This window comes from Martes martes, assembly GCF_963455335.1.
Source record: "Martes martes genome assembly, chromosome: 2".
NCBI classification, from domain to species: Eukaryota; Metazoa; Chordata; class Mammalia; order Carnivora; family Mustelidae; genus Martes; species Martes martes.
The window spans coordinates 193,426,885-193,443,347 of record NC_137889.1 but is presented as its reverse complement, the minus strand read 5'-3'; the positions used below and the strand labels follow the sequence as shown (position 1 = coordinate 193,443,347).

The following is a 16,463-nucleotide window of genomic DNA, read 5'->3' as shown; positions in this document are numbered from 1 at the left end:
GGGAAACGATGGGATCTACTTGGGTTGAGGAGCAAATAGTGAAGATGGTGAAAAATACTTGAAATTCAGGAAATATTTGTAGAAAGAAATAGCAGAAATTGCCTTTAGACTAGATTTAGGGGCTGAGGGAAAGGGAGTGATCAAAAATGACTCAAATCTTAAGCCTGAACAATGGAAAAGAAAGTTTGAGGGGGAACAGAGTTAGAGGATGGGTAATCAAAAGTTTCCTTCTGAGGCACCCTAGGTAGCTCAGTTGCTTAAGCATCTGACTCTAGACTGTGGCTCAGGTCACAATCTCAGGGTTGTGAAATTAAGCCCCGGATCAAGCCCCACGTAGAACCCCCTTTAGGACTCTGCACTGAATGTGGAAACTGTGTATCCCTCTCCTTCCCTCTCTGTCCCTCCCCCTCTGTCCTCCCCCCTTCCCTTGCACACACAAGGGCACTCTACTCTCTCTGCCTCAAATAAATAAATAAATAAAATCTTTTTTTTAAAAATGAGTTTCTTCCTGAATCTGTTACATTTGAATTGTACAGTCAGGTCAGACAAACAACTACAAATACACATCCGTGGCTCAGAGAAGGGACTGAAACTGGGAATATCAATTTGATGGCATTTACACTTTCAGGGAAGTAGGGGGCAAAAGCCATTTTGGATGACTGGAAGAGAGAATGGGGAATGTACTTTTTAGAAAATAAGGAAATATCTTGATGACCTTGAGAAATATCCTGATATCTTAAAGATGAAAAAATTACTTTAGTATCACAACAAAAAAAGACTTAAAGAAAATGTGTTAAATTTTGTTTTATTTAATTAAGAATATTTTGTTATTCAAAAGACACTATTAAAGAATAAAAAGGGAAAATGATAGAGGGAAAATATTTGCAATACACATAACTAAAAATTAGCTCATACCTAAAATATATAAGAAACGACTGTAAATTGATAAGTAAAACAAATAACTCAATAAAAGAAAATGGACTGAAGATTGCAATTAGTTACAACAGAAAAAACCTGAATGGCCAATAAATGCAATAAAAGGGGTTCCATCTTATTAGAAATAAGAAAAATAAAAAATACGGCCATTATAATATACCACAACAACACACCAATGGACAAAAACTGAAAGTCTAACAAATTCAAAAACTGACAAGGATGGCATAATATAAACTGCTTTAAACAACAAGGGGAAATGGGCATTATCCAATAAAGTATCTCACATGCATATCTTATGATCCAGCAATTCTACTCCAAAGTGAGTATGTTAGAAATGGGCGCACATAAGTAGGACTATTCATAATAGCCAAAATAACGGCAACAACCAAATGGCCATCAGCAGTAGAATGAATACATAAATTGTTATAGTCATACAATGGACTATCCTACAGCCATAAAGATGAATAAACTAGAGCCTCACTTAACAAGGATGAGCCTTAAAAACACAAAGTTAAAGAAGACAGTCATTAAGAAAAACAAATACTATTCTGTTTTCAACTGTATTGTTTAAAAATTTATTTTTACTCATGAAAAACTATTTTCAAAAAAAAGCAAGGAATCTATTGCCAAAAAATATAAAACAATGCTCACTTTTAGGTGAGCAGGGTAGAACTATCCCTAAGAAGGGAAAAGCAGAGAACTACTGGCTTATTAACAAACTTCTATGGATATTTGCTTTATAAGAAGTCATTAAGTTGTACATTTATGTTTTATGTACTTTCCTGTATGTGTAGTATTTTTCACATCTCTGATCAGAACAATTGTCAGTATCCTCAGGCATGGTGAAGGAAAGCAATCAATAATTCTCAGGTCATTCAGAAAAGAGCCCTTGAAGGAAATATATGAAACTTTTTTAAAAGTATGTTTCATGGTAGATAGCAGAAAAAGCAATATTATTCCTGTTCATAATCCACATTAATATTTTCATTGAATTTTTATAGATCTAGCAGGATTACCTATCAATGTTAACAGTGTCAAGAAACATTTCTAGTGTACATGGTACTATTAAATTATCTGGTACTATTTCTTCTGCAATTAGTAATTTTCCTAAACTATAAGTTTGAGGGTAAAATAAAAAGATATATATAATCCCATGTTGTAGCAAGAGACAAGCTCAAATGATTCAGAGATTATTAAGTAATTATACTTGCAATAATAAAAAAATGTAAAAAAAAATTCCTAAGTTAAAAAAGACAGTATGTTTTTTCTATGTGTTTATAAATAGAGCATCTGTGATAATACTTGGAAAAGTACTTAGGGATTCAGAGACCCTAATCTCTGGTAATTTTCTGCCTTGTCATTTTCAGTCCCTCTCTAAAAGAGTTACAAAATCAGGACTAGTATTTTATAGCTGTCTTGAAATAAGCTTCTTTTAATATTCTAAACATTTCCATTTTTATGACTACAGTAATTTATTTTCCTGTTTTGGTTTTACCAGTCAAGGAAAACAGGGTCTCCTATCAGCTGTTTCTTCACTTGATTCACAAGAGAGAAAGAAAACTACCAAATATAGTAGCCAAATCTGACTTGAAGACACTAACCTATGCTCAGAAGAGATAAATTCAGTAAATTCCTTGGATATTACTAGATATTTAGATGTTTGGACTCATAACAGGGAAAATGTCAGAAGTTTGCCTAAACCTATTTAATGCAGCTTTCTAAACTATCATATACTTGTAATTTTTAGAATAGGTTTTATTGCAGGCATCCACACTGAAGAGAAGCTTTAACATGATGTCAGAGCCTTACAGATACACTTTTAGATGACAACAATATAAAGAACAATTTGATAAACAGCAATGATACTATTACTCGAACTACGACAGCCCAGCATTGGATAGGATTTTCACATTATCAGACACTTTCATATATTGTTATTTTTAGAAAAGGAAAGGATAAGGAAATAAATTTGACTCATAATATGACCTAATGGTCACATTTAGTTGAAGAAGCAAGCTTTGTCCTTAGAAAAGTTGTTTGAACTTCAGGTAAAATGTCAGACGTTAATTGAAGTGACTAAGTGAGCCCACACAGTAGGAAGGACAGTAGACAGCTCAGTTGCCGGTTCTCTGACTCAGACCAAAGCTCTCTATCCTTGCGCACCACCGCTCTGCGGCCATTTGCACGATTCCTCCACTCACCATGATCTAATGAAGGACCATGGTGAACCATACTCATTGTCTCCATTCCCTTATCTGTAAGGCTTCAACAATAACTTTCTCTACTTCACATTCTTTACTTCGAATAAACTGGACACATGAAATAGACCATATAAAACTTACCAAGAAAAAAGAAAGAAAAATAGAATAACTCTGAGCCAAAAAGTAACTTTCAAGTGGGAATTTTTGCTCTAAAGTCATACAGGCAAGTAATTTATTTTACCACCAGCTATACATTTTAAAAACCTATTTTATAGTAATCCTTGATTTTAATTTTAAGATGTCTTTTTCTAAAGATCTAATCACACTCAAAAACGGTATGACCCTCTTTTGAATAAAGTGCAAAATACTTTCACATTTGCAATTTCCAATCCTATTAGGTGAAAGACTTCAGTTCCCTCCAGTCTGGCTGGGTAATGAAATAAAGGCCATCGCTTTTTAAAAAAACAGATTGCATTGAGCTCCTTGTCAGAATGCCAGAAAAAAACCTGATCAGGAAAAGATAAAACGTGAAAGCTTCAAAGTTCACACGCTCTTGTTACCAATTATCTACATGTTCTGATTAAGTGAAATGAACATTAAACCTCCCTGTTTACATACACAGATCAAGCAAAGTGCTTTTCTTAGTAGGGGAAAAAAGTAAGTTCTCATAAAAATTCCTTCAGGATCACTTTCCTTATGAAAATAAAGCATACCTACAGTATTATGAAGTGAGTTTTTCCTCACATGATTGTAAAACTCACTTGGATAGAACCACGAAGTAGAGACAATTTCTCTGAATTCTAACATATATGCATTTAAACTGTGTTCATTAATATTTTAGGCCTACCCTGCTACTAAAGTCTATGGCTTATCCAAAAAAGTCCTCTATTCTGTTAAAACTTGCTCCAGATAATGGTTTTACAAGGATATCTGTTTTTACTGACAATACTTTTGATTTTTTTTTTTTAAGATTTTGTTTATTTATTTGACAGTGAGATAGAGAGCACACGCAGGGAGCAGCAGGCAGAAGGAGAGGGAGAAGCAGGCTCCCTGCTGAGCAGAGAACAGGACGAGGGGCTCAATCCCAGGACCCTGGGATCAGGACCTGAGCCAAAGGCAGACACTTAACCAACTGAGTCACCCAGGTGCCCCCTGACTGCATTTTTGTTAAGATACTTCCTTATCAGCAGATTTGTGGGGTTATCCCTGTTAAACAAATGTATTCACAGTCTCTTCACTTGACCAGTTTTGAAGTTATGCTTCAGCTAAGAAAATTTACTTTAATCTGGAATTTACAAATATTTCCTCACTAACTAGTCTACTTCATTGGGGATATTTGCGTGTGATAAATGGAAACTATAGAAGCAAAAATTCATTTTTTTCCCAGGAATTTCTTGGAAAATATTGTATGACAGCAGAGGAAGCAAAGGTGACTGATACTCCACTCATTGAAAGTATGAGCTGAAATAATAAGAGTAATGGTAATGATGATAGTTACAATAGTCAATATTTATGAAGCATTTGCTAACCACCAGGCCTTTCATGTAATAAACCAGGGAGAGGTATTATTATTACAACTACATTTAAGAGGAAGGACCTAAGGTTCAGAGAAGTTCAATAAAATGTCTGAGATCACAGAGCTGATAAATTGCAGAACTGGGATCTCAAGGCAGTTTTTTCAGATTCTAAAGCCTGTATATTTATCCTTTAGAAACTCATCTTTAGCACAATTTGAATTTGGCATGTTATTTTTATTTTCCAAACTCTGAGTTTTCAAGCTAAGAAACAGACTCTCTAAAAACAATTTCCTCTACATTAGAAAGATAGCTATGTTCTCACTAGTGCCCTCTGCATTATGAGAGTCACCATGTTTTGATAATGTAGATTTTCCAAAAGTTATTATGTACTCACATCTCTTACTACCAACAAATACACACTGGCTCTAATTCAAATTGGTACCTACAAAATCATGACACTCAGACGGTTTGGCAAATTTCTTTACCGTCTTCCTCATGTCTGTTTCGACCTACTCCCACTCTCAGCGTTACGATGTAACACATATGCCTCCTTTCTGAACCATGCTGCTTCCATCTGTAAGCACCACAGAGGAGCTGGTCTGGTTTCCTTTTGTTCCCAGGCTCAAATACGCTCACAGTGCCCACAAAGCCATGCATAAGCCTCCCCACGATGACAACTATCTTCGCATCCAGGCCACAAAGGCTACCATCTCTGGAGATTTCCTAAACCTCCAACCCTCAGGAATGATGGAGATGTCTGTCCAGGGGCAGAAAGTGTGGCTTCTCAGTCTTCCCCAAAACCCGTGTGACACTTTTTCCTAAAAAGACAATTCTGACAGGGTCCAGCTTCTCAAGAAATAGGGCTCCACATTTTATTCAGCTTTTTATTCGTCATCCCTTCCTTAAAATTTCACCAAACTCCTCATTATAATAAAAAGTTCTGTTTGGGGACTCGATTTCTCTAACTCTGAGAAAGGCAGTCCCAGGGACCTGAACTTCCTCTGGGTACTGCCTCCAATAAACTCCCCCCTCTAAGAAAAAGAACACTAAAGCTTGCACACATATCCATGTAATGAAAACAGATGGTGAGAGGGAACATTGAATGATGAAGGTCTGAGGGGTACTGGTGAAAGCTTGTGGGCTTTGGGTAAGTTTCAGCTAGAAATAGTGTTCTACTATAGCTTCAAACTCCTGTGTCTTTCTCTGCACATGGGGTTGAATGAATCATATACAATCTGGAATTCTTAAACGTCTTTTCTAGTTCTAATGCTGTCCTAACTCAGTACCACTCAGACTCGTATTTACCATGGGCCACCAGGAAAATCCTGCCTTTGCTCCTCTTCTGATGAATTATGCCTTTTCCATGAGGTGATTTCACCAACATTTTGTACATACTGAACAGGCTTAGGATGCAACCCTGTTTCTTTTCAATCTTAAATACATCACTTTCTCTCTACGTTTCAGAGTCAGAGCAATTTCATAAAATACAAATTTTAAAGAACTGTTGAAATCACAAACAATAAAGATGTTTTTAAATCAACACTAGCTCCAAAAATATGCTTTTACCACCTACTTGAATCAGTTTTTTTAAAAAGCTTTAAAATTATTCTCCAGATGTTAAAGTCTATCTAATTATATTATTCTGGTAAAAAAAGAAATCCTCTTTGGCTTGTAGCACTTATCAGAACAAGGAAACTTTCCTTTTCTAAAACTCTGAAGATTTTACAATCCCTTCTCTAAAATTTTTTATATATACTTCTCAAACTTGTTTTATATAAATTGACTGTAACGTCATTTTTTTTCCCCCAAACCTCACTCAGGAAACATCAGTCACAGCATGAAATGCTCTTAATTTTATGGTAACACTTACCCATGGCAGAGATTGAAATGAAGACTTCCTTTCTTCTCCACCAGTTCTAGAGAACCAAAAATAAGTGTGACTTTTTGCTTTTTCATAGTTTGATATAACCTGAGGGATAAATGCCAGCATAGAAACATATAGTTATAAAACCCTCCTCAGTGGCAACATGAAGGAAGTTAGAAAATAAGAATAACTCTCTCATGAAAAAGAGCTCTCTAATTAGAGGGATTCTTTTATCCTGCCTCCAAAAAAAGAGACTTTTATTATGCTCCTCTAAAATACGATCTTAAATTTTAAAGGTAAAATGGACAATTTCTAAATAATTTAAAAGTGGACCAATAAAAAGACTGTAAGCCTACAATCTATGAGAATATTCTTCAGAATAATGTTTGTGTTAAGCAAATGTGAAATTATCCATCAACTAAAAGAAAATATTTACCAATTTGTGAGTTTGTATTTTCAATTACTTATGTACAGATGGAAAAGTTCAATAGTATCTTACATTTTGTCATACTAGATTTTAATTTCTCAGGTAGGTTTTAAATATCTAAAAAAGCAAGATTTGTGTATATGCATTTACACATTTGGTTTCTTATGGGATTCAATAATACTGAATGATATAATCATTGGGACTGAGAAGACAAAAATATACAGCAATTGATCTCATGACCAGTTTAGGTCATAGCTTTCTCAGGAAATCTACACAATCATGCAACACACATATACAGACTTTCTACAAAATCCTTGCGGGATTTAAATTTTCAATAAATTAAAATGCAGTTGACTTTCATCTCAGAATTCCTATCAGGATGCACAACAGATAACAGACATTCAAGGAATGCTTGCCAATGGAATGAATGCATTGAAGTTAAAATTCGGTGACACTTAAGGGAAAATTACATTTCTTCTCATAGTAGATGGAGATTGTAGCCACAGGAAATTTTATCTTATATGCAGCTATCTTTTATTATGGCTTCTAAAATCAAAATACATTTGGAAAAAAAAATCTAGAGGGGGTTTGTTCTAAACTTTAGTAAAATTCTTAGTAAAATTCTTTCAAAAAATTTTCCTAGTATGCAGGCTCAGTTAAGAAATGCTACAGTGCTGGGGCGCCTGGGTGGCTCAGTGGGTTGAGCCGCTGCCTTCGGCTCAGGTCATGATCTCAGGGTCCTGGGATCGAGTCCCGCATCGGGCTCTCTGCTCAGCAGGGAGCCTGCTTCCCTCTCTCTCTCTCTGCCTGCCTCTCTGCCTACTTGTGATCTCTCTCTGTCAAATAAATAAATAAAATCTTAAAAAAAAAAAAAAAAAAAAGAAATGCTACAGTGCTAATGGATCAGCTAGCTACATATAGAGACATGGACATAGATATAAATACTTTCAAATATACACAATTATGGAACCTAAAGGAATTATATATATCTATAGAAACACAATCATATGAACATTAACAAAAAAATATTAAAAAAACTATTCTCAGGTAAAATTGGAGAATTTGACTAATATTTGTTTTTATTAAATAATTTTTACAAAAATAGTTTAAAATCAATTATCACAAATGAGTATACACATATATATTAATAAAATCTATAAATATTACTTAACAAACTATGAATTATATCTATTCCAGAATTACCTCTTAAACTAGTTTTCTTGGTATTGTGAATAAAAATTTTTACACAGAACAGTGTCTTCTTATTATGGCTTATTATTATGGCTTATTATGTTTAAAAACCAATAATATTTCCTCTTTCCTAAGTGCTTTTTAAACATTGAGGTATTTTTCTATTTTATCCATTGTGGCTTTCCCAACCTTTCCCAACCTTTCTTTCATTAAATGTTTGCTATTTGAAAACTGGATAGGAAAGTGCATAATGTGTATTTTATACTTACTTTTAAAGAAGATTCACTTTAAATTTTTCACCTGAAGTGTTAAAAGTGGCTATAAATTAATAGGTTAAAAAAAATTTTTTTTAACATTCCTTCATTTTCAGAGAATGTTACCTTGTAAATAATGTTATAATAATGGGAAGGAGGGGCAGCTGGGTGGCTCAGATGGTTGGACTACCACAGGCTCTTGAATTTGGCTCAAGTCCTAGTCTCAGGTGGTGGGATCACCCAAGCCAGGAGTTTGCCTGGGGATTTCTCTCCCTCTCGCTCTGTCCCTTCCTTGCTTCACCTGCGTGCACACATGCATGTGCTCTCTCTCTCTCTCTCTCTCTGTGGTCTCTCTCTAAAATATATAAATCTCTTAAAAAAATAAAATAAAATAATGCGAAGAAATTAAAAGCTTAAAAAAATGACACTGGCAATTGTATCAACTTTTGGTTTTTCATATTCTCTTCTAGTTTTCTTCTAAACGCAAATATAATTTTACTTGGTTTGTAATCATAACTGTTGATTCACAAACTGGCCCCTATACACAGAGTGCACAGAACAACAGAAGAAAGAGGCAAACCACTCCAGACGGGTGGATGGAAATTTAAAGAAACAAGGGAACTTACATATGAGGCTTTGTCTTAGGCACCTGGTCCAGAGTAAATCTCTACACCCCCAGCCAGAATCTTAACAGTTTATGTAGAGGCATCAACCAGATTCAGTCACATAACCTGTCCAGAAGGTCTCAACACAGTGTTCTCTCAAGGCTGCAACCTTGAATATGGCTCCCACTGTGGGAACCATGGGCAGAAGGTATGGTCCATGGGTACAGGAGGGGTAAAGGGCCTCTGATTGCTAACTCTGCTCCAGGTTCAACCTGCGGTCACATCCTTTCCTGACCTCCTCTAACAATAATACAAAACTACTTTGCATTCTGCCTTATTCACTTTATATTTTATCTTTAACATCATTTTATGCTGTTTCATGGTAATTATCAAAATATTTTAAGTTTTCACTTAGTTCATATGTCAATGTATTGATTAATACTATTTTAAAATTAGTTTTTAAATCTTTCTCATTTCAAACCTATTCTTGGTTATTTTTAACAATAGCTTTTAAACTGAACACTTAGAGTTGTAGCACTTGAGTTTTCTGAAGTGCTCTAGTATACATTATCACAAATGCTAGATGTATAGGGAAGACACTTTCAGACATATAAATTATGGAATTTAAAAGGAAACTTAGAGCTGAAACTTCCTTATAACCTCTTACGATGGCATCTTTTTTCTATATAATTTCTTAGAGCTACTATCCTATGTCTTTCCTTATTACTTCCAAACATCTCATTGCTTAAAAACTAAAACTTTTTGGAAAACCTCTTTTCTGTATGACTTAAAAGCTGCCTCAATTTTAAAGTTCACACTCAAACTTGCTACTCTAGGTGGTTTATTTTCTTACAATGAAGTATGCCCCCCACCAAAAGTGATTTTCTTAATTATGTCTCTTTCGAGCCTCCATTCTGCCTAATGGTGGTAACTATATACTTTATTCTTGGTAGATTTGGTCAATCCAGGGTTTTCCTAGATAGTTTGGGGTTTTGACAGTCAAGTTACCATAACCTTTCCCATTATCTAAGTTCCAGGTATTCTAGCTGACATAGTGTCAAAGGACTGGGGCAAAGGGGCTAATCTACAGTCATCATTGTCCAGACCATTCTTTCCGGAGAGACACATTGCCCCATCTGGTCTGCAGGCATTATCAGCCCTCCACACCTGTCCTCTCAGAGGTCATTCCCATTTTTATCTCTAATTCAAACTTAACAAATCATGCTACTAACCGCTGGCACAGCTTCCAACAGGTCAACCAGCTTTCTCACATTTTCTGCACACTTCTTAGAGGCATAGAATAAATGGACCACTGTCCGCACTACTCTCGGCCACCTCCAAACTAAGCAAAATTATTTCAGGGTCTCTCTGCCTCAGTATATTGTGAAGTCTCTCTACTTAAAGGCTTAACTACCATGATGGCACAAGTAACTAGGCAAGGTGCAAGATCCCAGGAGTTTGTGAGCTTCAGATGATAAAGCAGTATATTTTGAGATGTCCACATGCAAAAAGTAAGGATTGAGCTAACCATAAAGAATGGTTAGGATTGGGGCACCTGAGTGGCTTATTTGATTAAGTGTCCAGCTCTTAGTTTCAGCTCAGGTCATGATCTCAAGGTCATGAGATCGAACCCCATGTTGGGCTCCACACTCAGTGGGGAGTCTACTGATAATTCTCTCCCTCTGCTCCTCCTTCCCACTCTCTCTCTCACTCTCTAAAAGAATAAATAAATGTAAAAAAAAAAAAAGTGAGTAGGATTTACAAAGATAAATGAAAGTGAGAACATACTGGATATTTTGAGGACATGGGCAAAAGCAGAGAGTCTAGAATGCTCAAATACAATTGAAATGGACATTTTTAAAGAACGCAAATATATCTATCTGATCAAGGTCCTATTAATAACTGATAGAAGAACTTCCATTATGGTTCTTTTTCATTCTAATGCAAATATGGTTTCTTTGATTATCTTTCCCTTTACATGTTTGGGGGAAAAGGAGGTAGCATAGGTGAACAATGATTCTACCTGACCACATAATAAGGTGACCCAAGGAAACCTTCTCTCCCAGAATAACTAGATTCTTCCTGACTGCTGGTCCCTGGCCTCTGGCAAGTTCTTTCTCTTTCAGCGGCTAACCATTGGGATATGTTCTACCTAGTCTTAACACCAATATCTAAATTAGCTGCTAAGAACAAGAATGCTATCCAAAACTTGAAAGATTACTGGTTAAACCCATATATATTTATCACAAAAAAGCAACACTCTTCGGATTTGAGGGTACAAAAAAATTTTAATGGGTGCTAGTATTAGGAGAGCCGTAAAAATTTCATGGAGGAATTCATGACAGGATGATACGTGGGTTGAAGGAGGTTGGAGAAATTATAAATTGGAGAGCACTCAGATCCTAATGGAGGGTTAGAACTTGGAGAGCTATTGGCCTTCCACCAACAAGCAATAAAGAAAGTGCCACAATCTTTGGAAGTGGATTCTAGAGAGTGAGAACAGCTGCTTATCTCCAAATTCACAAAACGCAAAACTGAGAAAAGACTCACTATCTTTCTAAAACCAGGTAACCCAATTGCTTCCTCAGTTATAAGAAGTGAGAGTTTTTTTGCCTCCACTTGGTTCACAGGATTATTTATTCTTTATGGAGCCCATGTTTTACTAATATAAAATTAATTAGGCAATGTTCAGAAAGCGCTTTGAAGAGGAGTTATATGAGTGCTAAGTTATTATCATTATCATAAAACACATAAAAGTCACAGAATTTCATAAGCTACATAGGTGGAAAATGATCGTGCCACACACCACTGGAAGAGAAGAGAGCAAAAGGACAGGCTTCTCAGAGATAGCACACATGGACTCCACTGCGGAACAGGTAAACTGATGGTGGGTGGGAGATAGGGCTTGCCATTGTTCCTCAGGGAAAGTCTCTGAAGGGATCAAATTAGTTAATTTCATTTCTATTTTAAAATTCTTTAAAATAATGATTTTTATAAAAATAGGAGCAATATAGGGTGCCTGGGTGGCTCAGTCCATTAAGCGCTGCCTTATGCCTCAGGTTGAGATCCTGGTATCCCAGGATTGAGTCCCATATCAGGCTCCCTGCTCAGTGGGGATTCTGCTTCTCCCACTGCCCCCTCCCCTCTGGTGCTCTCTCTCTCTCATGCCTGCACTCTCTCGCAAACAAGTAAAAATCTAAAGAAAAAAAAAAAATAAGAGCAGTATTTATCCCAAATAAAAGAAAAACAAGAATGATTAAGATTGATAAATTTTCATCATTAGAATCTGTTTTGTTTGATAATTTTTGTGAGAAATCATTCCAGCAAAATTAAAGCATGAAAAGTATGCTGAAACTGCTAAAGTAAAATTGGGGCAGTTTACTTAAGAAGAATTTCATTTTGAAAATTGAAAGAATACAAGATAACTATATGTATCTATTTCTAATGATGTATGCTGATAATAGAGACAATATGTTTGAGTCTTAATTTTTAATTTTTGAAACATCACAATTCTTCACCGCTAGACATTTTTAGTGATGTGATTTAAAATTTAGTTGAAAAAAATTTGTGAAAAGGAAAAAAATTAAATAAAAAAATAAAATTTTAGTTGGAAACAAGAATAGAGGATTTCCTTTCTTCCCATTAACTGTGCCATATGCTCAGATAGCAGTTGGCCTGAAAGTCAACAAATATGCTGACTTGTTCCATGGTACACACAGATGAACAAAATATTTGTTTTGATTCTTAAGCTAATCAAATTAAGACAAAGATGAATGTTCACATACTCATGACAGTGTTTCCTAGCAAAAATGAAAGCCTTGATAAACCCACTGAGCGTGGATATTTTTAATAAAATCCTCAGACAACTTTTCTGGTAGCCATATCTTTACAATATCTAGATTCTAGGTGAACAGTTTAATATATTGTCCAGAATGTAACTTCACAATAAACAGCTTTAATAATCGGTCACTTTGCATATTTACATTAATATTTAGCTTAATTAGCTATAAGAGAATCCCAGAAATGTTTTCCAAATGGTTACTGTTAATCTTTATGGACTAACAAAAAATCTAGTAAAAATGTTTTATCTTGGCTCTAATGTGTTTTATGTCCCTGTTAACTCACTCAACTCCTTGTGCTCCATAAACAGCATGTGAGAAATAATGTGTAGACACACTCTGGTTTCATCATTCAAAGAATTAATAAGAAGTACAACTTATCAGAAAGCCACTTTTTCTGAAATTGCTAAATAATTCTCAATATCATTACCATTTTATTATTGTACCTGAATGGCTTCAGGATATACTTGGTGAATAGTAAAACAATTAGAAAAAATTAAGGCACATTGTTGAAATCAAAACAGGTTTTTCTATCGCTCATTTTTCTATTGCTCACGTAAATTACACCCAAGACCAATTTCTGTCAAATAAGTAGTCTACTTTCAACCAATATTCCACATAATAATGCTTTGGGAAAATAGAATTTATATATCTGGAATTGTCTTTAGAAGAATACTTAGAACTGGATATTGACGAAGTTTAATTTTCCGTTTGAATTCGGGAATACACATACATACACGTGTGTGCACACACACACACACACACACACACAGGGGAAACTACTTTCCAAATCAGTAAAACCCTTTGCAAATAGGAAGAACATCTGTATCTTAGAAAACTCGGGCGAGAATGACAGAAACACTTAGTTCATTTGCCTTTAAAATTAATTTTTATTCATTAACCAAAATTTTACATTTGCAAATCAGATAGTAAAACCACTGTAGTGCTCTCAGATTTTGGCTGTAAGGTAAGTGAGAGTTACATGTTAGAGTGGCCCATACAACTTAACTTTTCTTCTAGAGATAAGGAAAGAATCCTAATCCTAACTCTAACCCTAAATACGCTGATAATAACCAAAGGACAAATCTCTACTTAGAATACTTATCTGCCCTAGATTTGAAAGGTCCTGAAAAGAAAATACTGTCTTACATATCCTCTTAAAATCAGGAAACCAGAAAGGATGATTTGCAAAGTCCCTTCTAGTTCCAAGAGGGTATGTGTCTCTCCCGTTAGGAACTCTACACTGGAGGGAAGATTGAAGCAAATTTCCCTATTAAACAAATTCTTGTTTACAAGAATCACTTTCTATCAGCTTATGACTAGAGGATACAATAAATAAAGTGTACTTGTATTCCTATAGGGTGAATTATTATAAAATTACCAATGTTTGAGTTTTTAACCTACAAAAGCATCATTTTTAGATAGTCCAATCTATTAGAAGGACACAGTTTGAGATGAATAAAAAATATACTCCAAGATTTTGACACCAATTTCATACTACAATCACCACATTTTCATTGAGGCTTATTTCACGGCAAGCTGTACTGAATAAAATATACAGGCATATGTATGTGGGTGTGGACAAGGCTGCTTGAGGATAACAGGAATTTAAGTTACCAGGGTTTTACCATGTAATTTAGTCATTTATTTTTCCCTCAAATTTTAAACACTCTTTTAGACTCAATGAGTTGGCCAGATTGTAGATATTTATTTATTTATTTATTTATATTTTAGATTGTAGATATTTAAAGGAAAACATTTTTCATAATGAAGTGTCTTTTAGGGATTTTTATTTTATTATGAACCAAAATATTCATGGGCATGATACTTTCATAGAAATATCAAGATATTTTTATGTGCAAGGTGAAAACATAACTTAGACAAAATATATTTAAATGATCAAAGTGGTTTTTAAGTAAAATGAAATTTCTAAAATGTAAGACTTGAAAATTTCACCTGGATTGGATATCTAATTAATATTAGCTCTTTAGGGAGTATCATCTATTCAGGGAATGACTATTAAGTAACTAGAAATAAATTTTTATAGGCATTTTATTTTGTTTTCAAATAAAAATCAAATGTAGGGGTTGAAAACTAATCAGTATCTAGTATGGTCATTTCAGCATATATTGACATGCATATATCAAACACACAAACATACAAGCATACATGGAATATTGTACATATGGATATATTATATATAAAATGTAAAATATACAATATCAAGTATATAATCCAAAATATGTTACTGACTGTCCCCTCAAAATTCATGTCAAAATCCAACCCCTAGTAACCTCAGAATCTGACTGTATTTGGTGATAGGGTCTCTCTAGAGAGACAGTTAAATTATAGGAAGTCATTAAGGTGGGCCCAATCCAGTGTGTCTGGTGTCCCTTATAAGAAGAAAAAATTTGGACACAGACATACACAGAGGAAAGACCATGTGAAAAATATGGCCGTCTATGAACCAAGGAGGAAAATCTCAGGAGAAACCAACCCTGCCAACACCTTGATCTCAGGCTTCTGGCCTCTAGAACTGTGAGAAAATAAATTTTTGTGTTCTTTAAGTCAGAAAAAAAAATTAGGACACAATATGTGCAGAGGGAAGATGATATGCAGACATAAGGAGAAAAGGTCATCTATAAGCCAAGGAGAGAGACCTCAGAAGAAACTAAACCTGCCAGCACCTTTATCTCAGACTCCTACCCTCCAGATTGTGAGAAAATAGATTTCTTTTGTTGAAGCCACCCAGTCTGTTATACTTTGTTATGGTAGCCCAAACTAGTACTACAAGTATAATTGCAAACAAGTATAATAATATAGTATATAAGTACATAAAACAAAACAAATATTTTACAGTTCTTGCAGGTTACATTTATTAGTGATCTTGTTCATCATTGTTACCCTTTGCCTAGTCCAATGTCTTGCACATTAATACATGAATACAGTACACATGAATACAGTAAACTACTTAACTTGTAAAGAGGTATTTCTTCCACCCACATTTTGTGTGCTCCAAAGAAAAACATTTAACAGTATTGAAACATAGATACATTAGAATAAAGTTGCCTCTTAATTTGTAAATAATATGATCAGGGCACCTGGGCAGCTCAGTGGGTTAAAGCCTCTGCCTTCAGCTCAGGTCATGATCCCAGGGTCCTGGGATCGAGCCCGGCATAGGGCTCTCTGCTCAGCGAGGAGCCTGCTTCCCCCATCTCTCTGCCTGCCTCTCTGCCTATTTGTGATCTCTCTCTCTGTCAAATAAATAAATAAAATCTTTTTAAAAATAAATAATATGATCGTTTATTCTAAAAGCTTTTATTATTGTTATTCTCTTATTCTATTCAATGACTGTTTCCAGACTGTGTATGTCATCCCATGCCTCTAACAATCCTATGAGTCTATGAATAATAATGAATAATCTCCCAGAGTTTCTTAAAGATGTTTTGATTAAGGTATTTGAAAGGCAGATTTGATCCCTAAAATACCCATAATTACACTAAATGTAAATTGTCTAAATACAACTGTAAGACAGATCTTAACAAAATGGATTTAAAAATAGAACCCAACCATATGTTGTCTACAAGAAACTCACTTCAAAATAACAACATAGGCCATTTATAACTGCA

General features: G+C 34.9%; 1 protein-coding gene across 1 annotated transcript in view; it reads left to right on the top strand.

Moving 5' to 3' along the window:
* Window positions 1-5,215: 5,215 nt before the first annotated feature.
* LOC308338372 (transmembrane protease serine 11C-like) overlaps window positions 5,216-16,463 on the top strand; it is a gene marked incomplete at both ends in the record, with an annotated part of 50,578 nt that continues 39,330 nt past the window's right edge. The window contains 1 exon segment of the mRNA XM_080796370.1: window positions 5,216-5,409. Within this exon segment, the coding sequence (XP_080652496.1) occupies window positions 5,216-5,409 (194 nt within the window).